Here is a 27578-nt window from a genome sequence, read left to right as displayed (position 1 = left end):
ACAAAGCTAAGGAATGGTAACATGGATAACAACAGGTGTCTGCACTTCTTTTAATACCTAAAAATAAGCATTTGCCTTCAAGGCAGAGGGAAGTGCAGTCCCTTAGTGGGCAGTGTAGTGGGTGATGGCAGTGCTAACAGACAATGTGCCAGCTTCAGACTCTGTATGTGGTCTGAAAGACTTAGCATAGCCTTTAAAATGGCAATAAAGCTCACTTACTAAACTGTGAAACACAGAAATTGAGACTTGCTAGTAGTGCAGTCTACAGTGGAGGACAAAGCCAGGGCTGTGACAGATAGGTTATGCTGCTTTTTCACAGGAAACCTACTGTCTTCATCCAGTTTCTGGGAGGATGTCCAAAATGACGTGAAGAAGGACTAAGGTAAGGCACATTTTGAAAATACTTGTGTGTGTTCAGCTGATGTGAGCAGAGCTCCATGGTTCTGGTGCACCATTTTCCTGCTTCAGGTAGGTATGAGGCTAAATTAAATGTCTTTAAGATGGAGGTGTACAGAAAGACTCCTGGTTTCAATTTCCCATTCTGATGTAACACTGAGCAAGCTGCTAACATCTCTGCCTCATTTTCCCTTCTGAAAAAGGGGCAGCCATCAGAGGATTAGTTAGTGATTGCATACCTGAGCAGAAGAAAGTACATCAGGGAGGATTAATGTATTAACTGTCTTCTACATACTACATCAAAATGCTGAAATCCTTTTAATCCATTCAAATGCATGATTGAGTATAGTATAGGGATGAATCAAACAAACAAACAAAAAAACCCTAAGAAACCTCAACAGTTTTCGAGGCTGTATTTTTTCTTCAGAACATTGAGCTCTTTAAAGCATGTGGACAATTAACATGAACCAGCAAATCTGGCCCAAGTAGGTGGTTTTCCATCCTGATGCACCATCTGCAAGAATGGGTAAAGCACAAATGCAGCCCACGTTGTTCCAACAAAAGCTTACCACAGAGGGAAATAACAAAGGTTGATCTCTATAACCTGGTCAAGTGTACACAAATACAAGCAAAACATAATCTTGGGATGTCATGAAGGAAATTTTTATGGATTCATTCAGCCTAAATTGAGGAAAGTGTAAAATATTTCAACTCTTTTCAAGGGGCTTCTTGATGTCAATGGAAGGATACAGGGCTGCACTGCTATTACAGAGCCAGGAAAGCTCATTGCTCCTCACAGCTTTACTCTTTGGACAGGAACCCGTGTAGTTCTGATCATGGAAATTGTAATTATGACAGTAAGGGCATAAATAGTATCCTTCAAAGGCCCTTTGCTCTGCTTTCATTCCTTATGCAATTGTTTCCTTCACAAAAGCTTTGCACTTTCTTCAAAGGAAACTCTGGCTAAATGTTCAACATCATTCGCTGAAATATTCCCTTCCATTTTGGATATGAGTTTCCTGGATTTTCTTCAGCATACTTTTTTTTGCATCCCAGCTGTGGGCCCACTGAGGTCTCCAGTATTCTCACTGTGTAATAACTTATCCATTGAAGTCCTTATCTGGGATGTAGTAGTTAAAGTTGTGGCCATTTTTTTCCAGATGAGTTTGCAAACTGAAGTTCTAGGGAAGGCCACCATTAACAGGGACTTCCTGTGATGTGTCTGCCTTCTTGCTTTAGCTAATAGGCTATTCATATATTCCAATTGTATGGAACATTTTCAGGTTCAGTATGACATTGCACCTCAGGGAGCCCAGGTCTGTTGGTCATTCCAAGTGTCTAAGAAAGGCTTGCTTTCTCACACCAGTGGCTGGGCTGTTTTCATAGCAAGGGAAGTCCAGATGAGTGAAATATGCAGTCATACTAGGGGCTAAAGGGTGAACAGTGCAAAACAGTGTCCATTTTCAGGCAGTACTTACATGACTTAAGAGACAACATTAGGTGGATCTCCCAGTTTGTCTGTAGAACATCACAGAAGAGGCATTATTACCTATTCTATATACAGCTATATGAATTTGTATTAGCTTCTTCTAAGGTATCTATCTTGCTAACACAAGTGAGCACAATCTAATGCAAAGAATCTAATGCAAAGAAAGGGGGAAGATTCCCAGCTGAAGTAAATCAGTGTAAGTCTATGGAAGTCAGCATAACCACAATTGTATGTCTCATCAATCCAGGTCTTACTGAAGTCACCAAGGATACTGCCATCACTTCAGTGGGGCCCCAGGGTGTCTTAGGGGCCATGGCTGTTGCAGTTAACCGGCTGATGAAGAAACAGTTTTCTTATTCTTCAAGCTTTCTCAATAATAACAAAGGTAACAATAAAATCAAACCTTGACTTTTATCACCATCTTCACAGCTTCATGAACATCCCTGACCTGTCTAGCACAGTGCCAGCCAGATATACTCCAAATAGCTCTAAACAAGCACACATATTTCATTGTCACTGTGCAGTACCATAAAGGGATACAAGTTCAAATCCCCAATAGCAATAAAGCAGAACCATGAGCTATTTATTAGCCTGGCTGCACTATCACACAGAGCTAGCACCTTCCAGACCAGCTCTGACAGCTCTGCATAGCACTGCACTATACAATGTGGACTTTGATGCTAAGGCCTGTGGCCACTGCTATAAGCAGAGTCATTAGTCACAAGATCCCTGCCATTACGTGTTTATTAAGCAGAAAAGAAATCAGATACACAGCAAAACCTACATACTTACATTATTGGTAAAAGAGAGAGCCTTACACATCCTCCAACTCCAGGCTCATCCCTGCACTCCAAATACTGAGGAAATCCCACACAGTCAACCTATGCAATCAGTCATCAGGGTTGATCATGGGTTTGTATGCAAATCCTGCCTGTTGTTCTTCTTCCTTAGCCCTTGTATACCTATTTATCATTCCTGGGGTAGTGAGCTGCTGGAGGTGAGGCTCATGTGTGTCATATGGGCAGCCAGACTATTACATATACTAATGGGAATAGAGCATCTATGTTATCCTTCCTTTCTCTTGAAACAGAAAAAACAATCAGGAACCTCTATACGCCTATGGTACTTCTATGGCCTCCCCACTCCCCCATTTCTTTGCTATTTTAGGGTAGGACTAGCATGACCTAATTTCAGGTACCTGCAGCAAAAATATCAACATTCAAGGTAGCCAACCTTGGTACATTAAATAAGACATGCATGCTTTTATGATACAGTCATCTGGCAGTGTGAGACATCAGAGTGCTCTGAAGTGTCCATGATGTTCCTTCTGCTGATCAGGCAGTCAGTCCATGGGACTGATGCAGTATGGTATAGAAACTGTAGAACTCAACATTTCCTCAGAGAAATCTCACCCCAAGAGATTCACAATACTTTGTGTTTAGTGAGGAGAAAACCTAGGTTTTCAAAACCACTACCCACATATCCAAAAGTGCCATATCAGCATTAATGGGATTAATGAAAATTACCCTGATTTGCTGAGTATCTTGGCATGGTATATGAAAGAATTCATATCAAGAATTTAAACCAGCAAAGCCATTCAGGGCTTGTCAGCAAGATGAATTTTCTTGCTAGAAGGCTGTACAGACAAAGCTGGAAGATGATGGGCTTACTCTTGTGAGGAGACAACCAATGAAAAGACCAGCTTTAGAGAGTCAGGCTTGCTGCCCCATCACCCCAAAGGGATGCAGAGAAGAGATAGGGTGCTTCTGCCAGCCCAGCAGCTCTGCCATTTACACCAGCCCCTGCATGTGCTTCTGGCTTTCCAGAAGGGCTCCAGGGAGGCAGCAGCAGTGGTGCCCAGATGTTTGCTCTACTCTGCTGACAATCAGCTGGGAAATGCTGAGCTGGAGCATCATCACTGAGCACTGCTCTCATGGCTCACAGAGAACCAGAGCTGTAAGAAAAACCTGCCAGAGGGCAGCAAATTCCTACAATTATTTTTTTCTTTCATACTGCAGCATGTGATTCTAAATTGCAGTTTCTTGAGCATGTCCCTGCTGTGAGAGCTGTGCCACCCACGCTGCCCCTCTGCTCCCATGCCTGTCACAGTCTGGTTCAGGCTCTCTGTCACTAGCTGCACTGGGGATATCCCACGGGTGATTTACCTCAGGTTTCATGGAGTACTGTACCAGTGGCCACCTGTGCCCTGGTGCACCTCATAGCATTGCACCCTGGGGCAAGCAGGGCCAGTGCTGCCCAGCCAGGCTGTGCCAAAACCCATGGAACTCACCAGAGCTTGCTCCTGCTGGGGTCTGCCTGCTGGTGGGAAGTGGGGAGGGTCAGCACTGCCCTGTACCATGGGTCTGCACATCCTCCTCAGGCAGGGCTCTGGTGTTATTAGCCCTATGCTTTGCTGATCGTTGGATATATTGATTTGCTGACACAAAGACTCTCTGAGCTGACACATGGGAAATGCAGTATCAGCAAGCTAATAATAATAGTAATAATAATAATGACAATAATAATATCACTATAGGTTATTGAAGACTGCAGAGAAGTGGCAGACTGCCTTTCCCCCTGAGAAAAACCTGTCATGAACAACTTAAAACAGAAACATATTTGTCATTCCTCTATTGTTAAGGAGGAAACAATTACTGGTTTATAGTCTGTGTGAGGGCAAATTACTAAGACTTGCTGACTTCTGATTTTATTTCATTTGACACATTTAGTCACCATGTAAGCACACCCATGTTCCAGCTGGGAGCAGGCTCTGAAGTCACTTGTCTGCAGCATGCGGAAAGGATGTCCTGTGCTCAAGCTCTGCTCAGTATTTTGCTTTTTCTCCAGACCTTTCAAATTTGTTTTCCCTTCTTTGCTAGGTATTTCTTTCATATCTATCTGTCATAGTTGACAAATGGAAGAATGTAGGTGCCCAGTTATACCCCTTCTGCTAATTTTATTTTTCTCTGAAAACCAAGGCAACACAGAGACAGCCTATGTTGGTGTCCAGTTGACAGTGAAAATGCACAGTGGGCAGCAACTTCCAACAGAGAGAAAGCAGAAACTATTTGTCTTTATGAGACATCAAACAGCTTTAGCTAAGGCTAAGCAAAACTGACTCAAAACAAGCAGTTCTGAGTTGAACAGACATAATGGAAGTACTTGAACCAGATCATAGGATACTGCTGAAAAGAAAGAATAAGAATAATTACCTAAAGGATAAGAAACAACTAAGCAATCATCAGATAATATAAACCCTGTATCGCTCTCCCCCAGTTAATCTAGAGATGAGGAATGCGCCTTCAAGCTTTGGCATTTATTTTGTAACAAAAATCCTACTGCAGTGACACTACACTGGTATCAAAGGGATTAGAAAAATTACAAATGATTAATAAAGACAATGATTTTTTCTCCATTCTGGTTAACACTATAACAACAATGTGACATTGATGCAGTGACACCTTGATGGGCTTAAACCAAGCTGTCTCAACAGGCAAGCTGATCACCAAATACCATACCAAAGACATGTGTAGTTTTTGAAAAAAAAAAAAGAAAGAAAAAAGACTTTTCACACCCACAGAGATCCAATAAAATGCCTGTATTCTTACAGAATAATCTTGTTGTTGACTTTTTGTCAGCAAAACCAAAGCTGATACATTCAGAAGTCTGATGGGCTGGAACAAGTTTTGTCCAGTTGAAGTCATGCTGTCAGCAGCATACCTTGCTCTCTGTGATGGATCTGGATTTGGAAACAATATGCTTGGAGGCTGGTGACAAAGGAGATGAGAACTGCAGAGCTTGCAGCAGCCCCAAGGAGGATGGTAAAGGAGGATATGTGATACATAGCTACCATCCTCTACCTACCCTCATATGGATGGTGGCTTATTAGACCAGGGCATTCTTTACAGATAAGGTTCTCGATAAGATTCTGCCTCGATAAGCCTCGATAAGATTCTGCAGAATATCTGTTATTAAATGCAGGGGACTGAATATGCAGCATAATGAACAATAAAAATGAAGCAGGATGTCACCTCACAACTATCTGACTGACCCAGAGGCACTGATGGCTTGTCAGAGCCAAGACTTAAACCCCTTTAGTGCAGCGCTTTCCTGATCCTGATGAAGGTGTTAAGAGCCCTGCACAGCCTGGGCTGTAACCACCACCCCAGGGCCACGTCCTTCACACGCAGCGCGGAAGAGGCGGTCAGGAGGCACCGGATAGCGGGTGAGCCGCGCACCCCGCACCGGCCCGGCCATGGCCGTGGAGAGAGTTGCAGCTCCTGCCACCACTCACTGCATACGGGTGAAGAGAAGTCCCCCCCACACACACCTTCCTGTTGCCGGCCTTCAGCTGCGACGGGCTGAGCTCTGTGCTGCGGTTGCTGTTCACCCCTTTCTATTACACACATGTAGTGCCACGTCCTTCTCTGCCCAGACTGCTCCTCATCTGCCTTTCTCTCCACCTGTCAGTAGCTGTTTGGTGTTCAGCTGCTCCAGAGCTGAGCTTAGCCCACTCAGAAGCCTGTAAATGCCACACAAGGGAACTGTGGAAATGAAACCTTAAGACTCTTGCCATGACACAGTGACATCTGAAACACAGAGCAACACAACCTCACTGTGGTATTGTAGCATAGACATGTATCAAGATCAACCCAACAACATCTTTACAGTGCACTTAAACCATGTGCTTTCCACGCAGTGTTTGCTGCTGGAGGCACCTGGAAACTAAATAGAAATGCACTTAAAACATTGCTAAGAGATGGAGTGCAGTGATAGCTGGAACAGCAGCATTACAGTGCCATATCGCAATGTTTTTATCTTCTAAAGTCAGCCAACAAAAGTATCACTGGAGAATATGAGGAGAATGTTAAAGCCTGAAAGCAGAATGATTCTAATAAGATGTTCATTCGCATTAACCACTAAATTAAAGGTGAAACACTGTTCTTGAGTATACCTAACAGGTCAGTTTGGTACTTCTTTGCCCGCATGTATTATTCCTCATCTGGAAAGTTACCAAGCTGATCCTGGCTTGATAGTTCTATCAGAGCTACTGTTGCTGCAAGTGCTGAGGAGACGCCACCCCTTCCTTCACCTTCCTCATGTAAACAGACAGAAATTTATACCAAGTCCTCCACCCTTTCCTCCCTGGAGTTACCAACTGATAACACTTTCCAGCCATAGGAAAACATACACACTACTCAGAGTTAACCCCCAGAGGAAATGGTTTCATGAGCTCTGCAGGTCTCTGCCAGCGCTGCTGCCTGGTGCTGGGTCTGCTGTCACTGTGTGACAATGGCCATAAGGTCCAGTCCTGGTTGTGCTCTGCACACCACAGGGCATGCTGACCCCGCAGGGGTGGCCTGGGCATCAGGGAGGGCTGGAGAAGCTGGCAGCAACATTTCCCACACCTGCCCTACACAGTCCAGCAGGGATCAGCAGCAGGCCATGGCCACCAAGGTCTGAACACCAGAGTCCCCAGAGGCTTCTCAGCTGTCCCTGAAGTGCCTTGGGCACCAAGCCACATCTACAACCCCTCCAATCCCTGTCCCCCACTGCAGGCCTCTCAGGAAGCCCTCTTTGTTGCTGTGAAAGTGCTGAAGCGGAAACAGCTCCAGCACCGCAGTGCAGTCCATAGCAGAACCTCTGCACTGCTGCTTCCCTCCTGGAGCCAGCAGCTTGGGCTGCCTGCTGCTGATACCCACTGCAGCAGTTGGATGCCAAGAGGCTCTGCAAAGTGCAGGGCCCGATGGACACGCAGGTCAGGAAAGGCTGCAGATGGTGCCAGGCCTTGTCCCTGGTCTCGCCAGAGGAATCCAGCTGCTCGTCCTTGAACTGCTCCAAGATGCGGTTAGGAAGAGGCTCCTCCACAGCAGCAGTCCATTGGGAGCAGCTGCAGGCGGCTGCTCCTCGCTGCTCTCCCAGTGCAGCTTGTTGAGAACATCCTGGAGCTCACTGCGTGCCTTGCACTGCTCCAGGCTCCTCTCGCCAGCTCCTTGGCCAGCTGCTGCTGCAGGCTCTGTGCCTGACAGGCAGCAGTGTGCAGCTGCTGCAGCTTCTCCTGCAGCTCGCACTGCTCAGCCTCCTGCCACTGCAGCTGGGTGACCTCCCTCAGCTGCTGCAGCTCCCATGCCTGCCAGCTTTCAGGTGGGTACTCCCTCCGGAGCTGCTCTTGCTGCTCAGCTGAGAGCACCGTCGGGGCACTCGCTGTGACAGGTCTTCCCTGCCTTCCTCCCTCCCACAGGCATCTGGGCAATACCTCCAGCCACCTGAGAATACAGCCATCATCCTCATGGCCACCGAGGCCATGAAAGACTCCATGCATCTATGCCAAGCAGGAGGCAAGTAGCATCCTAGAAGTGACAATGACAGAACCTACCTCCCGGTTGATAAAGGTAGGCAGACTGAGACTGCCCTGCCTTTTGAGCCTTTCCAGGTGTTGTTCCTCCCTGCATCCTGCCTTCCCTCTCCCAGGTGCCTCAGGCACCTTGAAGCCATTTGAGGACAGCAGAGCAGGATGGGAAGGGTGCCCATTTCAGAAGCAGCTGAGGGAATGACTGCAGTCTGGTGACAGCACCATGCTCATCTCTGTGTGCTCCAGGTGCCAAACATCATGAGCTGCATCTATGAGAACATGAAGCACATCAGTGCAGTGTCAGCCTGGCAGAGCCTGGCCTTGCTGCTCCTCTGGATGACAGAGCAGTGCCCCAGGGAAGTATTCACAAGCCTGCTGAAGCTCTCTCCATCATGTGACTGACCCCAGCAGCCCTCGTGGGCTTGTCCCATGTGGAGATAGGGGTCTGGAGACACACAGGAAACAGCAGAACACCCCCAAGGAGCAGGCCCCTGTACAGCACCACACTCTCCAGCCCTGCTGGTTTGGCCAGGCCTGCAGTAGCCAAGCTGTCCAAACCAGCCCTGAGCCCCACCATGAGGTTCCTCCCTGCCCCATGGGGAACACTATCTCAGCTCCCTCCTGCCTGCCCAGGCAGGACCCTGGATGCTCCAAGCAAGGGGTTGGGGAGGGCCAGGGCTTTAGGACAGCCTGACTGCTGCAGGCCTGGCCCATGCACTGTGTGGTAGCCAAGGCACCCCTGCTGACAGAGCACTCTGGGCCTGCAGTGCTGCTCTGGCCATGTGGGATGCGCTGCTGACCCAGCCCCACACCTTGAAGGTGGTCTTGAAGGAGCTGAGCGGCAAGCTCCAGGACCTGCAGTTGTACAGGATATTCAGCTATAGCACAGAGGAGGCCTGCACTTGGCTGCAAGTAACCAGAGCAGTCCTTGCTTGTGCAAGGACATAGGAACACAACCCCTTAGGGCTGGCCCAGCACCAGGTTCCCCTGCACCAGTCATGACAGGCCACTCCCAAGCAGGGACATTTCCCACACCTGCCCTTTGCAGTCCAGGAGGGATCAGCAGCAGCCCATGGCCACCAAGCCCTAAACACCAGAGTCACTGGAGGCTTCTGAGCTGTCCCTGCAGGTGCTGGGGGCCAGGGCTTTGGGCACCGAGCCCTGTCCACAACACCCCTGTGGCAATGGAGGCATGGACTTCAGTTGTGGTGCAACCGAAATAATTTACTGAGTGAGCTTACAGGCTTTCTATAGACACTCTGCCTAGCCATTAGTAATTGTTAGCATTGGTTAGTTTCTTTTTGGTACTTTTTGCAACATCATACACTTTTCCCAGCCAATGACATTACTGATGACATGCCTTTTCAACCAGTCACATTATTGTCCGTGCACCTTTGCTTGAACAACTTATTTGTTCCCAGATGTATAAGCACATTTTTTGTTACTACTTTCTGCTACAGTATTACTTTCCATTTTCCTTGAACACATTCTTTTGTCCCCTCAGTCCACATTGGAGATTTTCATTAGCTCCTGGGAAAGTCTCGGGTACAACTTTATATCTTTGTCTTCAGTAACTTCTTTGTTTCAGTATCTACAGTTCTTGGACATTATCTTGGTGTTTTAACTTTGATTCCTCTTGACTCCCATGGTTTGCAGGTGATGAGGGTCAGGATGTTTGTGCTCTCATTCAGGCCTGCTGGAGTACCTCCTTGTGCAGAATTCCCCACATTCCCCAGTCCTTGCTTCCCTTTGCAGGCCTCTCAGGAAGCCCTCCGTGTTGTTGCAAAGATGCTGAAGGGTAAACTGCCACATGCAGGCACAGGAGACATGGAGAACTGCCGAGTGCTCTGTGAATACAAGCTCCAGGCTCGACATAAGGTATCCCCTGTGCAGCGGTGCCTCTCCTGCTCTGCTCCAGCCCAGAATCTGCAGCTTGGAGCTGCATCCTCCTTCCCTGCCCTCAGGCACAGAGCCCCCAAGGGCTCCTGTCCAGTCCCGTCTCACCTCCCCGCCCTCAGGATGTTGCAGGAGACCCACCCAGGCCCTGGCAGTGAGGCAGAGGGCTCTCAGCATCTCCAGACCCGGCTACGCTTCCGACTGTCTCTGAACCTCAACCCCACAGGGCTCCTGGCTGGGAGACGCAAATGGCCTGAGGTGGATGGGGACTGGGGCGTGTTGGAGGAGCGATTGGTCCGGCCGACTGAGGAGGGTCTGTGCCTGCCCCGTGCCCTCTGCAGCTGGAGGAGGACAGGAGCAGAGCTGAAAAATACACGCGTCAGAGGCTGCCGTACCTGCAGAATGCGCAGGTCACCGTGCGACAGGCAGACGTGAGGTCCGTCCGTCCCTCTTTCAGCAGCCTGGCCGCAGTCCCAGCCGCTGCGCTAGCAGCGAGGAGCAGCCCTGTGGCTGCCAGAGCCCTGACTGCCCATTGCAGGTCTTGTGCAGCCAGGGCCTCTATGCCTCCCTCCTGACTGCCCATTGCAGCTCTTGTGCAGACAGGGTCTCTATGCCTCCCTCCTGACTGCCCATTGCAGGTCTTGTGCAGCTAGGTTCTCTATGCCTCCCTCTTCCACCCTGCCCTCTCAGCGGGGCTCGCTGGCACCTTGCTCAGTGCCAACTCCCTTCGGGTTCTGCCCTTTCCTGCGGTCACCCTGCTGAGGGACGGGGGATGCAGCCAAACCGGCAGAGCCGGGGCTGTACTGCAGGGAGCGTGCTGGGCAGCAGCGGGTCTGACTGAGCAATCTGCCCAGCGCTGACAGCCCCCGCGGGGACGCTGCAGGAGGCCTGCGACGATGAGTAGGGGTAGTGCTGTGTGTGTCGGGGACAGAGCCTGGGCAGCGTTCTGCCGTGCCCTGTCCTGCTCCAGGGCACAGCTCGGGGGTACTTGTTGCATTCCTGAGCAGCAGTTTCAAGTCATTAGTTTGTCCCGGCTGCGCCTCCTGGCAGAGGAAAGGGGTGGCTGGGACTGGCATGGTCTGGAGATGATCCATGCTGGTCTCTGCAGATCGATGGGTTTCAACTCTGTTCGCTTTCCTTCTGTTGCAGCCCTCCGGATTTTGGCAGAAGAAGAGCTGCAGGTCTCGTCCCTGGTAGTTCAGACTATGTACATCCTGAGATCTATAAGGACGGTGCCAAGACGGGGATGGAGACTCCGGGCGCTGTGCTGCTGGTCCTGAAAAGCTAGGCAGCAGTGAAGATCGGTTTAAGAAAAGGGTTCTTTCTGATTAAAGCTCTACCACCAACCCAAGGCCACATCGTCCTTCACACGCAGCGTGGAAGTGGAAATCAAGAGCAGTCAGACAGAGGTTGCTTCCCGGCCCCCCGCACCCTCCCGGCCCCAACTGCCTCCGGGTGTGGCCTCACTGACCTCACTTGATGCTGCATAGATATCTCTCACCTGTAGGCATTCAACCTGAGAGTTGTCCCACCTGGGGAGTTAGACCCATGCTTAGTGCTAGAGAAAAGGCAGATGGTACGGTGGATTGATTTAAAGGCCCACTGAAACATCCATAAAATCAGTGTTTATGTTTAGCTTGTACTTCTCCAATGCTCTTGGTGACAGTGACTGGGTCATTTTATGACATACATAGAAATAAACACAAAGCTTCTTTGGCATGTGTCCAACTTGGCAAGTTTCTCAGTTTTCTATACCACAATTTTCCTCCTATTTTAAGCTAAAAGGTTTTCCAGTACATCAGCCCCCATCCCCAATCTCCCCTGCCTTTTCCAATGAGGGTAGCCCTTGCACTAGGAGATGTATTTTGAGTGCTTATGCTACAGAACAAGCATAATGGCCTGAGTCCTGGAATAGCCTGAGTGGTCTGCAATGCTACCACATTATTTTCAAATGATAACACATTAGAAAATAATACAGACTACACCATGTGCAAAGCAAGAAGATTCACATTCTTTGAGCTTCAAGACATGAAGAATCTGCTCAAGAGTGGGCTTAAACTGTCCCCCAGGAAGCCCGTTTCCTGCCACACTGCTCATTTACCTGTAGTTCAAAACACTGCAAAGAGCCAGATTTGGGAGATATGCTTAGAGATTCACCATATAGTGTAGCCAGACACCTGACTTCAGGCTGCATTAGAAAAAGGTTGAAGCCCATTTTAAGGCATTAGAACTGCTTGGGCTTTCCCTCTCCAGGTTGCTCCTGAGCACATGGCGCATCCATGCAGCATCAGTGGAGAGTATTTTTTTGGACCAGAAACGGAATTCATGGCATGTCATTACCACTCTTTTCTTCCTTTTTCTGAGCCTGAGAGAAAACAGCAAACACTAATAGATTAGTGTTGACTTACTCTTATTCCTTATAGTATCTTAAATTGCATTGAACCAATTCTTTTAAGAAGAAGCATTCCTCTCTGTCCACTTTCTTCATTCAGTTGCCTGGTAAATCCTAACTGAAAACTATAGTAGTGATTCTTGATGTTCTGAGCATATTTGTCTCACAGAAATTAAACAAAAGGTTAGTCTGCACAATAGAAAGGAGCTGACTTTCCTCCCACTAACTTTGCTGGGAGTCCAGCAGAGTTATTTTGTACTTGTACTAGGGTAAGATTGTGCCCCTAGACTGTGCAGAACACCCACATGTGCGCTAGAATGATTAGAGCCTGCACCCAGCACTGCAGATTCGGGTAACATTCCTTTCTTCCCACTCCTACAGAATAGTTGTAACACAACAACAAAAAGAAGCATTTGGTTTTTTCTGCCCCACCAGCTGAGTATTACAGTAGGATTAAATGTTATTGTTGGAGGAAGCACAACAATTCAGTGTTGTCAGTCTAAGGGATTATTGCAATTATTTTAAGCAGAGAGTCATGTAAACCTTGGTAAGCCCTGTGTATGGAAGAAGACTTTGAACAGACCTAATGAGCCTTGCTCAGTGGTCGTGCCCCAGCACAGCCTTTCTCCAGCCAGCTGCCGTAAGACCTGCTTCTTCTCTGGGAGCACGGAGGGAATACTTTGAGGAACTGTCCTTGCAGCAGCTGGTGGGTGCTGAGAACTAATGGACTTATGCCAGCCTACAAGGGAAAATCCAGGGGTGAACAAAGCAAACATGAATATTTCATGCCTGCTTTTTAACCTACTGCAAGTCAGTGAAGATACACCATCTTACAACAGATGAGATTATGCCCCTTTAAAAGCAGAGAAATCACAACAAAATTTAAACAGGAGATTGCACTCTGGAAAATCACAAATCAACTGATTTCTGTCAAAAGTGAGGTAGCTCTACCACTCAAATTAGCATCTTCATTGCAGTCAGGTCTGTTTTTGTACTGGGTTTTAATCCAAGTGTACTTGGAGCTGAGTATTGCTGCTGAGATATGAATGCAACAATGGTGCTTACACATCACTGCTTCTTCAAATCAAGGTGCTTCAGGACCTGAATTCCTGCAGAGGCTCAGAGAGAGCTTATCTTGTTGCCCCCTGCTTCTAGGTTTAGAAAAAAATGTTATTTGTCCAATATTCCACACAATAAATTCTGATGTTGAAGCTTTAGAGTACTTGTCCATGAGCAATCCAAAGATACTGAAGGGCTTTAGTTCACGCTTGTTTTAATCAACCCCATGTGATCAGCAGGTACTGAAGGATTTTGTGAGATCTTTTTGCATGACTCAGTTTCACCAGACTTGGAGCAATTTTGATAGAGCAGTGGAGTGGCACACACTGGCCCTACCTCTGTCCTGTCCCCTCAAAGCCAGCTTGTATCTCATCTGTGGACAGGGCCCCCCCATCACCAGGTCCCACTGTAGTCCTCTGAGGGTGAGGAGGAGCAGGAGGATGATCATTATCGCCACCAGCCTGTGCTTCCCAAGTCCTGTATCAAACAGTCCCTGCTGCCACCTTGGTCCTCCTCACACCTGCAGAGCCAAGGGAGCCCAACATGGGGGAGGCAATAACTGGCATGAGACTGTTCTAACATCCCCATTGGGATCGCTGTGCAGAGGTGTTGAGATGGATTCCCTGGGCATTGAAATGCTTGTGTTGAAGCTCACTTCCACTCCCTATGGGGAGAGGCATGAGCAGCCATACACAGTAGTCAAGGTAACAACACAAGGTGAATGCAAGTGTCAGCTTATGAAAACCTAGCTTCCCTCTGTGTACATGACCCCCTGACTGTACTGCTTTTGAGGACCAAGGGTTTCCATAGCACATAGGGTGAGTGGATGCAAAGTCAAGGAAAGGAGCAACTTCAATAAAGGGAAAAAAACCTAGATGCTTTATGTTCTGCTCTGAAAAACCAGCACCTGAAGGAGCAATATAGAAAGTGTTGTTAATAATCTGCTGTCTAATTGACTGAGAAGGTTATTACGAGCATGGAAACATTGTTTTTCCAAAAGCAGCCCACAGATGTCAGACTGCTTGGCTGTCTGAGGAGAAAAAACAGGACTAAAACTCTGGGCTGTTTTGCTTCTCAGAAATTGGAGAGCACCTTAAATAAAAACAAGGAGAATTGTTGCTGTAATGGAAAAATGAGAAAGGAGCTCTGACTCTCTGAGAAAACAGGTTGCCAGCATGTTAAAATACCAGCCTAGTCAAAAAAGAAATAACATATCTGAAGAGGACACATTTATTGGTGAAATAGGAGCAGCTGCATGAGTGAAGTTTAAAATATTGTCCTTTGAAATCATAGAAGTCTGCTTATTTTTAGCTTGTGAGATGCTGTTAGCTTCCTGTATAAGTGCAGTTACATAAGGAACATAATCCACATGGCAGCAGGGCCCATACATGCCAAGCTATAAGATTACACAACTGCCCCCAAGCTTGCTCCTTCCAGGCGGAAAACAAAGCCTCACACCTCTTCTAACTGTTCTGCTGCTGCTGGGTCAGACTTACAGACCCATACATTGCAACATACAAATGAATGCACTCATTCATGTGAACCTGTACATGTTGATATCTATGTATATTAACACAAACGCTTTTTCTTATCACAGCTTAAGCAAGGTATTCGTTGAGCCAGAAAAATACTACCTTGGAATTATTCTGGTGACATTAAACAAGGAATAAATTGGTGTGTTTTAACTCTTAAAACCAGCACAGTTAAACGTAAATCACTTACTTTGGGAAGCTACCAAAAGAGCTCTCCCCTCTTCTCAAATGTGACCTCTAACTGCTCCTTACTGCTGAGTGCTGCGGTATGTGCCCTTGCTGAATGAGAACAAATTAGGGGCTTTAATCTCATTAAGCAGTACGTGACAGCATTATTTTAACTTGTGTTTTTTTGGAGGATCAGAATTGAGTCTCTGAGAATCTGTGCTGTTCCCAGCCAGTATCATCCGCTGAAGCATACAGATTATCATTTCCAACTTATTTTTAGAGCAACCTGTGTTTGTAAGTGCTCCCACTATCTGAGTCTGGTCCAGATTGACAGGAAATTACTTTTCCTGAAACATAAACAAACAAAAAGTGGCTATCACAGCATCTTAAAGGGTATCAAAGTTTCTTTGGCAAAAAAAAAATCACGTGTTCTTATTACACATGATGTGCAATTTTAATTTACAATCTGTCTACATCAAATACTTTTGGTGCACAACCAAGATACTTTTTAACTTAAGTGACATTTTTTTGTCTTAGCAAGGAGTTTTGATAGGAGAAATGTACACATGCATAGTTGTGCACAGTGTTACACATCCAAACTGCTCTGAAATTTCATCCTTTTCGTTTTGCCTGTGAGGGTTGTTAGCATTTTTTTCTATAACAGTATCATTCCCATTTTTACAAAGTCACTGACTCTGGCAGAGAATATTGCATTTGGAAAAATGTGATGAAACACAAAATGCCTGCATGATTATGTTCAGCCAGCAAACCTTTCTCATCTATTTTCATCTTAAATAATCAGTGGCAGAAGAGGATTTCAGAAAGCACATTAAATATCCACATTCTTGAGCTGGGCCACTCCAGGCTAGCTTTACCCACCCCAACTCTGGCTTCTGGTGAGGCACCGAGGTCTGGACTGGTCACTGCAAGGAGCTTCAGCTCAAGTGGCAGTACACCACATCCTTGGATGGATATGTTCCCTTGTCATATCTTGTTTAGATACTTGGTTCCTTCAATAATCATTAAGAAACCCTTACTAAATTCTGATTTTAGTCTTCTTCTTCAGACAACCTGCCAATGAGGATGGAGAGCTGGGCTTTCAGTTCTTCACAGAAATATCTGAGCCAAACTCAAAAAACATAGTTTCCAGGTAGATATACTACCAGAAACACTCATGCTCTTCTGTGTGAAGTGGTAACCTAGGCTAAAGAAGAGCCATTGGGCAAATTGGCACCTGACATAACTGACAGAGCCCTACGGACTTTAATAAAGCTCTGCCTATGTATCCTAATAGAGAATATACACCACAGACTGAATAAGGAATACTACCACTTTACCACAGCATTTGTGTCTCTTGTATAAACTTCCCACAGAGTAGCAGAACTTTAGCTGATGAAGACCTTATGTCAGTTTAATTGAATTTATGCTACCTAAATAAATTGTGTATATAAGTCAGAAGTTTATTCTTATAAGCCTACAGAAATAATGCAAACCTGTAAAAAGTGGCACACAACATTTTAAAAGCACATTTCACTGACACAGTGCATGGGGATTACAGCATTTTCACATTGCTTCTGGTTTCAGAACACTGTAATAGAAACCAGGATCATCCAGCTTAAATACACACCTACATTGGTGACAGGTACTTAGCAAAACTGGGCTAATAATTTCTATGCTCTCAAAACACTAAAGTACGTGTAAGCTCCCCTTGAAGTTTAGCAAACTCTGAACTGAATAAAGGAGCTAAAGTAGAATGTATACAATCAAAAGGTATTTGTAAAGGCAAAGCATCCTAGCTTTAGTTTAAAGAAAGAGTTCTTAACAACTGTCAGTTTTTTTTCAACTTTAATTCTTTCTCTCCCACATAAAAATAGTGAAGTTTTCTACCTTCACTTTTGCTGCCACCCACTGCCCTTACGCACGACAAAGCAAAAGGTCAGTGGCAAAGCTCTCCTGTAGCTTCTCAGCAGAAGTACAAGTTTATGTAACTTTTTTACTGAGGTGAAGCTTTCACTGTCAGAGCACAAGCCTTACCTGTTGAACATATGAGTAGAACATGAGTTAAAAGTAAAGGAGCTAGTAAAAAAGAGGGGGCTGCTTTCAGAATGCCTGATGTCTGAAGCAGTTTCAGGAATGGCAGATGAAGAAAACAGAAATAACTGCTTAATCAACAGCGCCTTTTCCCCATGCAATGAAAATTTGCTAACAAATGGAACGTTTTGTGGCACCATTTCTTACTTCCTTGCACTGCCTCAGAAGACTAGTGTGTGGTACAGAGCAGAATAAGCTGCATGACTGCTAAGAGGAAGACATAAGGCTTTTGTTTTCTTGATCTACTGAACACAATGTGAACCCAGCGCTCCATTAGCCTTTGTTCAGGCAATTCACAAAATATTCCTGTCCAGCCCTGGTAACACTGGCACATGAATCTCTGCCTCATGGCTTCAATACTCTCCAAGCTGGGTTCACCAGTCACCTGGAACTTGAGGCCTCTCTCTGAGTGACGGGCTTGGATCTTGAAATTCGTGGGTGACAAATGGAGGTATGCAGAAGATTCACTGTTTTTGCGGATACATCTTCCATTCTTCTTGCAAAGGACTTTGCTACAGAGTTTGGCTGCTGATGTCACATTAATCACATAATGTCCTAAGGGCCCGTCAATGTACCTTTTCACAGTTGAGCAGCTCTCCTGTAGATAATAAAAGACCATGACACATTTCTCAGTAGCTAGCATTATGTCCAAATTTATTATATCTAAGAAGATGCTAGTACAAAATTGTTCCTGGCTAAAGTAGCCTGTTGAGATAAATCTTGTTGGATTTATGTACTGGAGTTTAAATGAGCTTACTTCCGTGGTAAGATTAACAAAGTATTAACCTTTACTACCTTGTCTACTTGGATACTTGGTAGAAACATCCAATGTTAGACTAGGGAGGAGTCCTAGTTAGCAGGAAGAGACTTTATATGCTAATCTTAGACTAACTAGTTCCTTAAGTAGAGATTTCTGGTTATTGTTAACAAGGAGCAGTGGCTGGGACCAATAGGTTTCAAAGCACATATTGAACCACCACTTTGGTTCTGATCTCTCCAACTCCTTCAGTTTACTAGGAGCCACAACATTTTCAGAAATCAGCACAGAGTTTGCTGTTATTGCAGCTACAAAATCCCAGTTCATATTTTCCTCTTCTTCTGCCCAAGTCAGCCATGCTTTTCCAGAGACTCCAGCAGGAAGAGAGCAGACTGCATGAAAAGCGGAGTAGGCACCAAAGCCAAGCCCAGCCCAGGTTTAGAAGCAGGGGCTTGTCTGTCGTTCCTCCTGCAGAACCCCAGTGCAGCCCCTGCCACCTTCATCACTTCAAGAAGGATTATTTATGAAAGCTTGAAGAACCTGGGAGGAGGAGATAGGCCTTGCAGAACAAGGTAAACCAAACTGTGCTTATATTCATATGTTATTGTCTCAGAACATGTCTTCCTTCTAACCTGGACTTGTTATTCCATGATGGTACAAATGACCTGCCCAAAGCAATGTTCTCTGAAGCAATGGGATTTCTCAGTCTGACAAACGTATAGGACTAATGAGACCTGAAGGTCACACTAAACCACTATCCTCAGCTGATGACTTTGATAAAGATAGGAAGGTGCTATGGAGTGCATGGTATTGAGGTGATTCCTAATACTAATAAACTGATACAGACCTACCTTTGAGCTGGCATATTGCATACTGCCCCAAAGAACAACTCCAGCTGCTCCCAAAGCTGCACTTTCACCAATAGTATTTACCAGATCCCTCTGAAAAAAGAGGCCAAAACCAGGTATCAGAAAAACAAAGATATAAAAATAAAAGTAAAAATTAACTTGGATATGGGTATCAGTTCCCACCCAGCCCCAGGAGACACTGGTCTTGCAGTATATTCTTCACAATAAAATCACTATTTAGTTTAGCAAGCTCCTCTGTGTGTCTCCACAGGTTTGCATAGGTGGCATTCATGAATGTGACTAGTAAATAATTATTCACAAGTGGTCCTCCAACAAACCTGATGGAGTAAGAATTGAATGATCTATTTTATCTACCAGCCTTTGAATGATTGCCATACCTACTTAGGCACCATTTTTGGCAAATGATGACAAGTATGATCATTGGATTATCCTTACAGCATCTAGTTGCAGTTGATAGGCTCTAGGCAGGAATATAACTTGTGCTGCTTTAGCCATACCAATACAGTTGCAGAGCTGCTGTTACTACCAGCATGAATGCTATTATTCCAGGAAACACATATTTGAAAAACAAGCCTTGCCCAGTGCTATACAGTGCCAATACTTGCACACTGACTTAACCATGTCCACTTTTACAGCTGCATCAATAAGCAGTGGAGCTGTAGTGATAGCAGTAACGTAGCTTTACTGGACATAGACTGTGTAGAACAGAAGTCACTGGTGCCTTGCCAACAAACTAGCAACATACCTTACAAGTGTCTTAAAGACATTCCACGAGATCGTGACTGTTGCATCTAGAGAAATGCAATTAAGTCTCAAAAAATATGGAGGAAGGATCTTTTTCCACCAGCAAATTTTCAATTTCAATGATCAATTACAGCCAAAACCATTTCTGTCTACAAGAACTGATAACAAAGTAGTTCCTGATCAGTGTTTGTAATGACAGATATTACAGTATTTGATGAAGAAAGAGCAAATTCCTTTAAAAGATACTGACGGTCTTTGATATAGTCTTTTCACCTGTTTTTAGGAAAATACAATCCAAAAGACCAGACAAAAAAACACAGAATGGTGGCGGCACCTCAGAAATGCAAAATGACAGAGTGGAAGAACCATGTTAATACTGTTAATTACTACTAAATAATTTATTTCACTATGTAAGTGGTTCTGTTGATTTTCCAGTACATAGTTAAGGAATCCCATTTCCTGAAGCATTTATGGCCTGAGAGATAAAAAAGAAGGCCTTGGCCCTTGACTAAAGGTTGGAGAAACCAGTGCAGCAAAACCTGCAGAAGTCTGAAAAAGCAGAGCTTCTCTACTGGCTCTCAGTGTAGGGTTCAGACTGATATAATTGGCCTTGCCTGCAATTCATGTTGCTGCTGATCATCCAAGCTGACTTTTAGAGAGTGCCATTACTCTTAGAAGTATTCAGTCTGATGTTAGTTTTATAAAAGGATAGTGATGAGGGCTGCAGGAGTTTCTTTTATGTGGGAAATGGTGAAGGGTTTTTCCTATGGGAATTTGATTTACCAATTAAAAAAAAAAAGTATGTGATTAAGGATTAAAATATCAAATGCTAAGAGAATGAAAAATACAGCCTGACTTGTTGGTAATGAGGATCCTCAGGCTTTCCTCACCTGTAAGCATTTAATGAAGATTGCAAAGGCTGATCTGTGATTCTACATTAGCCACATGATGGTTAAAAGATTTAGCACTAACATGTTTCATATCTCAGTAACAAATTAATGAAACCTTTTCAGACAGACAAAATAAATAATCAATAGATATTTAGCACTGATGTATGAGCTAAGACCTGAGCAAGCCCCAAAATAAAGACTTTGTAAGTAGGTAATATGCTATAAGAGTTAGGGTGCTTGACCTAAATCAGTAAATCCAGTTTTTATTCCCTCATGTTCCACCTCTTTCTTTTGTTACTTTTAGAAATAGTTTACACTGGGATCCACAAAGGGATTTCAGCACCTCATGTCTAAATCCTATGGATACAAAATAATCAAAAGAGAGCATGACTCTTAAAGTTCACCTAGGCCTCTGGGTGTGTGAAGTCCAATGGCACTGGTAATTTCACAACTGAAGCTCTCAAGGCACCTACACTTCCACTTTCAGCCCACACCTTGAATCAGCACCTCGCCAATGCTGAGGAACTCAGCACTTTTCTCAGGTTAAGGCCAAAATCTGGTATTTGATTAGAATGCATATTCCCCTAGGGATGCTTAAACAATTCTTGTAGCACCTACACAGGTGTGGTTTCTGGTGAGAGCAGCAGCTCGCTGGAAAACAAAAATTGTATGAGCCTTTATACAAACACTTTTCTTCCACCTTACATTTCCACTTTTTGTATCCTTTAAGACAAAAGCTGAGTTCTAAGAGTCCTCCTCAGGAAGAAAGAGAATTAGAAAGACATGGGCTGAATTTTTCTTTCTTACCCTATGTTTAAAAGTACATAATCTCCAGTTGACCCTCTATCAGGGGTTACTTTCATGGTGAGGTTACACACAGTGTTCAGAGGGGTGCCATTTCTTTTTCTGATGCCATTTAACTTTACTCCAATTCAGTACAGGTTTCAGTGGAGAGCAAAAGAAACAAGTGGGAACCTGAATACAACATATGATGAATTCAGCTTAAATGCCCAAAATGAAAGAAGTAAGGTTTCTGACTGTAACTTCTAGACCTAATTATGTCTTTTATGAATGACTGACTCTCATCCGGTATCTCAAAAGCCGTATCACAGAAAAGCTTTTCCCTGAATAATCTATGAACAGGAGGTTACACCTTGTTCTTTATTTTTGGTCTCTCATAAAAAAGTAACAACTTACTTTTGGTCTGGTGATTCCTTAACTCATTCCTGGTGTCTAACACTGGGTGCTGAATTCATCCTGATGAGCCTGGGAAGAGAATTGAGCCAAGAGCTCCCACACCAGAGGTGGGTAGCAGTCACCCTGAAAGTGTGACACCACCACCACCCTCCCCTGCCACAGACAGGGTTAGAAAATGAAAGTTTCACCCACATTTGGGTATTTTTAGGAAAGGAAAGCTATGTGCCTCTCATAATGGATGAGAGTGGGAGCAGATAGGGAGGTACCTCTGTGAAGACCCAGGTGAGCCACACGAGCTCCACCAGCAGCCTCAGACACAACAGTCCTGATTTTGAGATTGAACCTAGCACCACTTATCACAAAGCACATCTTGGCATTAGTGGGGGTTCATTGACACAGCTCTTCTGTCTGAGATTAAGAAGTACCTCATATGGAAGAATACATGCAAGTTTAAAAAATGTTAGATATCACTTTAAACATGAGCATCTTGGCATTTTTCTAGGTGGAGAATCCTATTTCACTCCTTGTACCAGACCCTCATCCATCCATCCATGTTAGAGAACTGTCCTGAGGAGGCAACTTTATGGGTCAAATGCCACTGAAGTGTCTGATATTTCTCCAAGTGATAAACAAATCAACAGAGTCTCTTCCCTTCTGAAGCTCATTCTCGTTCAAGCTTTTGGGGGCAGTGTGCAACAACCAAAGATACTCAAGATTATGCCGGACTATCTCCAAGCACAGAGTTGATTTGGCAGGGAGGAAGAAGCTTTGGTTTCTATCAGTGCTTCTCCATATTCTGATCAGCCAACTGACTGCATTAGAGAGTAAAAAAATAGGAGGTGCGCTAAGGCATTTCGGTTTTAGAGCCTGAGAGGAAGCAGGACAGTCAGTTCTAATTGCATGCTGAGGAAAGAGAAATAAATCTGTAATCTTTCCTTTACATTTTGACCAGTCTTCGTTACAGGCATGTTTTTTCTGTATTCAGGAATGGTAGCACAAGCCTGGCGAGGTTGCAGGGAATGGCCTCTGTACACACACACACCTGTTAATCAGAGAATACTATCTGTAGGTGAACGAGAGAACTGTTATCCATTATTCATCATTTGTTAGTTGTCATCCTGCTCTATTAATGACTTCAGCCATCTACTCAGGAAGCACAGATGTTACTGTGTTATCTTCCCTCTCCCACACACTTAAGTGGATTGTCAAGGCAGATAGTTTCTAAATACCCCACAGATGGCAAACTGCTTCTATGTATTTCATAATGATCGGGATCCCAATTCAGAATTTATGAATTGTTTCCAAGAAAAAAAAAATCAGAATGAATTTCTCAGACACCTTATGCTCAAATCGCCTGATTTCCAGGTGCAGGCAGGGTGAAAGGTACAGCACACATAACCACAGCATCTGTTTAGGATCTGGGTCTCATGTCTTTCTGGAGGTCTGCTAGACCAGTGTCTCTCCCTCAGTGACTTTGACTCACAACCATTCTTTCTATTTTCTTCCACTGTGATACTCAGTGTATTTCATGTTGTGTCCAGAAGAGCTCATACACAAAGCTTAAATGTGCCAGCAATTATTTCTGTTGCACCAGAATATCACAGCTCTTGTGGAATTTGATGGAGCAGGACAGCGGTTCTCCTGATCCAGTCCCTGTCAGAGCTCAGGTATGTGTTATCCTGCTATCCCAGTTTTAATATTGCCATTTAGCCTGGATGTTATTGTACTGCACTGTCTCCCTTCCTTGCAAAATTTGTGCACATCATTGCTGGAGCTCAGAGTTTTCATGCCTTGTCTGTAGGTCTGTGAGCATCACTTGTGGGCATGTCATAGACCAAATGAGAAGCTCCAGTCTAGTCTAAAAACTGAACACGAAAAACAATATTTAAAGGACCTTGATGGCTTCAGGGCTATGAAGCAAACCAAGAACATTATTTTCCTATCATTCCTATTTAGAGTTTTCTGAAGTGCAACCCTGCAAGTTCCTGTTAGACCCCAAGCTGTTCACACATATCCTGGCGACACGTCAAGCCCTGAACTACGGCTGCCTGCAGAGCTGGGTTCTGTCCTTATTAGAAAGTATGTAGTAGAGTATAACCCAAAGATGTTTCTCTGCCTACGCAGAGATCTTCCTTGACTACAGAGCTGTAAAGTGATCTTTAAAGCATCCGAAAGTAAATGGCTACATGGAATTAAAAAACAGACCAGTGAGTTAGAAAGTATAACATAAGAGGAATGTCTTATTACTGCTGTACTGTTCAGAAAATAGCTTTAGGTAAAACAGTAACTTTATACCACCACAGATTTTGAACTTGAGCATAACTGGCAACAGCATATTAGTTTTCATACCTCTCAGTAACATCTGTGGTATTTTTATGTTGATCAAATGACTGTTTTATATTATAAAAATGTACTATTACAGGCTGCAGTTGAAGAGTGCTAGAGCAATTATTTCACATCCTGGGTTCTTCAATGAACGTGTTCTGGGTGAAATCCTGCGTGTACTGACCCCAGTGGATCCTTGCCTTCAGCAGCAGCCTTGCCTATTTCAAAGCCCATGTTTTCTGAGTCAGTTAAGACCTGTAGTTTCCACATCACACAGAAAATAGTTACAAAGAGTTCTCAGTTGCTCAAAAATGAGGCAGACTGAATTTGTGATTGCTTCTGTGCACCATTTGGTTCCTGGGGGCAGCCTGAAACACTTCTCAGGTTGCTAGGGCTCCACTGCACCTCCCCAGGTCCAGCTCTAGGCTGGAGCCATGTGCAGCCTGGGGTTTGCTGGACTGACTGTTGCTTTTTCTTTTACCTTTTCTCTCCCTTTGGCTGTTCTGGTTTGAGTCAAGAACTTGTCTCTATCAGCCGCAGAATGAGCTCTCACACAGCTCTCCGTAAACCAAAGGGAGGGAGGACCCCCAGATGCTCTGAGCCATCAAGGAACCTGCCCCAGATTCCCTCCCCTTTCACAGAACTGATAGAGATCAAAGTAAAACTTTTGAAACTTGGAACAACTCCTAAAGAAATTAATAAGCATCCGTGCCTCTCTATTATGTCCATGAACAGGCAGAGCCACAGTCATTACACATCCAGAAAGTCTGGGGTTTGTAAGTGTGTATTTTTACCATTAATGTTGTGAACACTGTATATTTATTGCACTTGATCATTGGTTGAAGGAACATTGCATGATTCGAAAACCTGGTTTCTTTATTAAAAGAACTCCACAATGTTAACACTAAATGTTGGATTGTGAAGATATTTGAACATGTTTTACCTCTGAAAAGTGAGATGGTCAATGCTTGCCGTGCAGGAGTTAGGAACTCCAGGCCAGACTGGTTTACTTGACTGGTTTATTTCTATGCTGAATGAATTTACATTCAGATAAAGAAACAAAAAAGCCCTGAGGCTCCTTTCTCATGAAAGTTTATCTTTCCTTTACACTAATTAGTTTTAAACTTCACGAAAATTTGTCAAGTTCATTTCACAAGCTGTCCTGAAGAATTAAAATATCGGAATGAATTACTTCCTTAAGGAAATGGTTTATTTGTACTTTCTTTCTAAATTACCCTCATTAAAAATAGACAATGTTATCCTACATAAGTAGACCAAAGCACTGCAGTATTAACTCTTGAATGGTGTAGAGATTGTACAGTACTTCCTTTTAGAGGGGCCACCTTAAATATGAAAAACAAATAAATAAGTGTTGTTATAGAAGAAAAAATTTTAGCAAGTATTTTTTCTAAGAGGCTTTTTCTACTCTCTACATTTCTAAAATTGTCTGCTTACCTCTGTTAAAACATGAAAAGTATAGGCATAGAATGGTCTGGAGTAAACAAACACAGGCAAAACATAGTCTTTTCTAGCCATTGAGGCAACACGTATTGCCTCCTTAACCCGATAGTGAACAAATTTTAGTGCGTTTGGACTTGACTTCAGTATATAATCCAGGTATATAGAAGGGTAGAGAGCAGTGCTTTCCTTCCACAGCCAAAGCAGGAGATCATTGCGCTCAGACTCAATGGCTGGGCATTTCCCTGTGTATGTTTGAGGGTGTTCTTTGTAATCATAATTGTAGCAGTCTGGGTAGAGGTAGTAACCCCACAAACCATTTGGTCTCATGTGCTCAGCCAGAAGGATGGTGTTGTTCATAAAACTCTTGCCAGCATCTTCAAATTCCTCTTTAGCCACTTTCCTAATTCTGTCCTCTGACCACTGAGGATGCCGTCTCCTAACCAACTCAAGAGACTTATTTCTATATATGCTTTTGTTACCCCAGTTCCTATCCCACTGGGGCCTCCAGTTTTCCCAGTCAATAACTGCAAGTCCCTGGAATTTCTTCATGGGTATGCAGCAGTCAATGTCAGACTTTGCCTTATTGAGGTGCTTGGTAAGACTTTCATTCTGGGGCACCCCTCCATTGACAGGGTCTCCATTATCTGAGTAATAGGGATAGTATCCCAGATGCGTGTGATAGAAGATTGTCACATTGGATCCACTCAGAGTCTCATTGGTGTTGGATACAATGTCAAAAATACTGAGATCCAGGTCCACCTTGTACCGCAGCCTGCACTGCTCGGTCGGCGCATTCCAAACAACCACGAAAGGCTTGTGCAGAACCAGAGGGGCCCGTGCTGGCTTCAGCAGCTGAGCATCAACCATAGCGAGCAGCACTGACACTGCTAACCATCTGACCCAAGCATCCATGGCATGGGGCTTTTCTGGGAAACTGTTATGGTGTGTCTTTGGAAAGAAAAACCAAACAAGACATGTTAGAAGGGCAGTAGCCACCCTGGAGGCAAATAGGATGGCAAAGGGATGTCTTTTGGTTTGATTTGCTTATGTTAGCATTATACCCAGCACAGAGAAAAGTGCAAAAGTGTAGTCTTGTAGGCATTAAACCTATTATCAAATGCTTTTAAAGACTCTTTGAGAGACTTCACTGCCTGGAAGTCTGTTCTGATGCTCAGCTTTTTTATGTCCTTCCCTCTCACCCAGGCACCTCCTACAGTTGATTCAGACCTTTCCTTAACACTTATTTGCTCTCTGACATGTGCAAAAAAAAAAAAGCTAATGAAAGAATAATTTAAAAACACCAATATAAAGACAAATGTGCTGATCATTTAAAACTTCAGCTTCCAAGCTACCAGTCTGCTACAGTCTAGACTTGCCTAGAATACCAGCACAGTAGGGCTAATGCCTTCTTTAATATCTGTATATGTTAATGGTCACAATAGGAAAAGTCATTTAAACTAAAGGCAAATACTTGTAACTCACACAAATTAATTGGGAACTCAGAAATGCTGCAATTTTCAACATATCTGAGAAAAAAAAAGTGTATTGTTACCTACACTTGAATTTAATTTTTTTTTTTCCTAAATGAGTAAATGCAATAGTGATAACCAATCTTCAGGCTAGGAGGGTGATACTATTAATGACTTAATGGTTTAAGCTACTGATTATACTGAAGGCAAATTAAATATCAGTATATTAAAGAAAAACAATTATGATCCGAATTAGCCAAAAAAGCATGCTCCATCTTTAAAAAAGGGACCTAGTGTGTAGAAGTAGGGGCCTATCAGTGTTATTTATTCCTTTCAGGATGTGCTGTTATCCCTGACTGTCACACTGGCTTGGGGACTATCAGTACCCTGGGAGGAGCAAGAGCTACAGGGCTGCTGGCAGCCCTGGCACCCCAGCCCCACTTTGCACTCTATGGGGCAGCTGTCCACCCACTGCCTGCAGTCAGCTGTCC

The 27578-nt window shown here is 44.4% G+C and overlaps 1 protein-coding gene and 1 pseudogene across 1 annotated transcript; both read right to left on the bottom strand.

The window, feature by feature from the left end:
* Positions 1–836: 836 nt before the first annotated feature.
* Positions 837–6142, bottom strand: LOC115946023 (hyaluronidase-4-like; annotated as a pseudogene).
* Positions 6143–17544: 11402 nt separating this feature from the next.
* LOC101871564 (hyaluronidase 4) lies at positions 17545–26530 on the bottom strand. Its single transcript, XM_013128283.2, has 3 exons — positions 25613–26530; positions 18984–19073; positions 17545–17973 (listed from the first exon to the last, which is right to left on the bottom strand). Exons 1-3 carry the CDS (start codon positions 26528–26530, stop codon positions 17545–17547), a joined length of 1437 nt encoding a protein of 478 aa, XP_012983737.1.
* Positions 26531–27578: the final 1048 nt, after the last annotated feature.

Source organism: Melopsittacus undulatus, chromosome 5 (genome assembly GCF_012275295.1).
Source record: "Melopsittacus undulatus isolate bMelUnd1 chromosome 5, bMelUnd1.mat.Z, whole genome shotgun sequence".
Classification (NCBI taxonomy): Eukaryota; Metazoa; Chordata; class Aves; order Psittaciformes; family Psittaculidae; genus Melopsittacus; species Melopsittacus undulatus.
Note: the sequence above shows the minus strand (reverse complement) of the source record. Positions and strands in the feature narration are given on the sequence as shown.

Excerpts from the sequence above, each read along its gene's own strand:
- LOC101871564 (XM_013128283.2), bottom strand. The coding sequence starts at position 26,530 with ATGGATGCTTGGGTCAGATGGTTAGCAGTGTCAGTGCTGCTCGCTATG. Across the intron at positions 19,074-25,612 it reads CTTTTCATGTTTTAACAGAG|AGGGATCTGGTAAATACTAT; the intron begins GTAAGCAGACAA and ends CTCTTTTTTCAG. Across the intron at positions 17,974-18,983 it reads TGCAATATGCCAGCTCAAAG|GAGAGCTGCTCAACTGTGAA; the intron begins GTAGGTCTGTAT and ends TATTATCTACAG.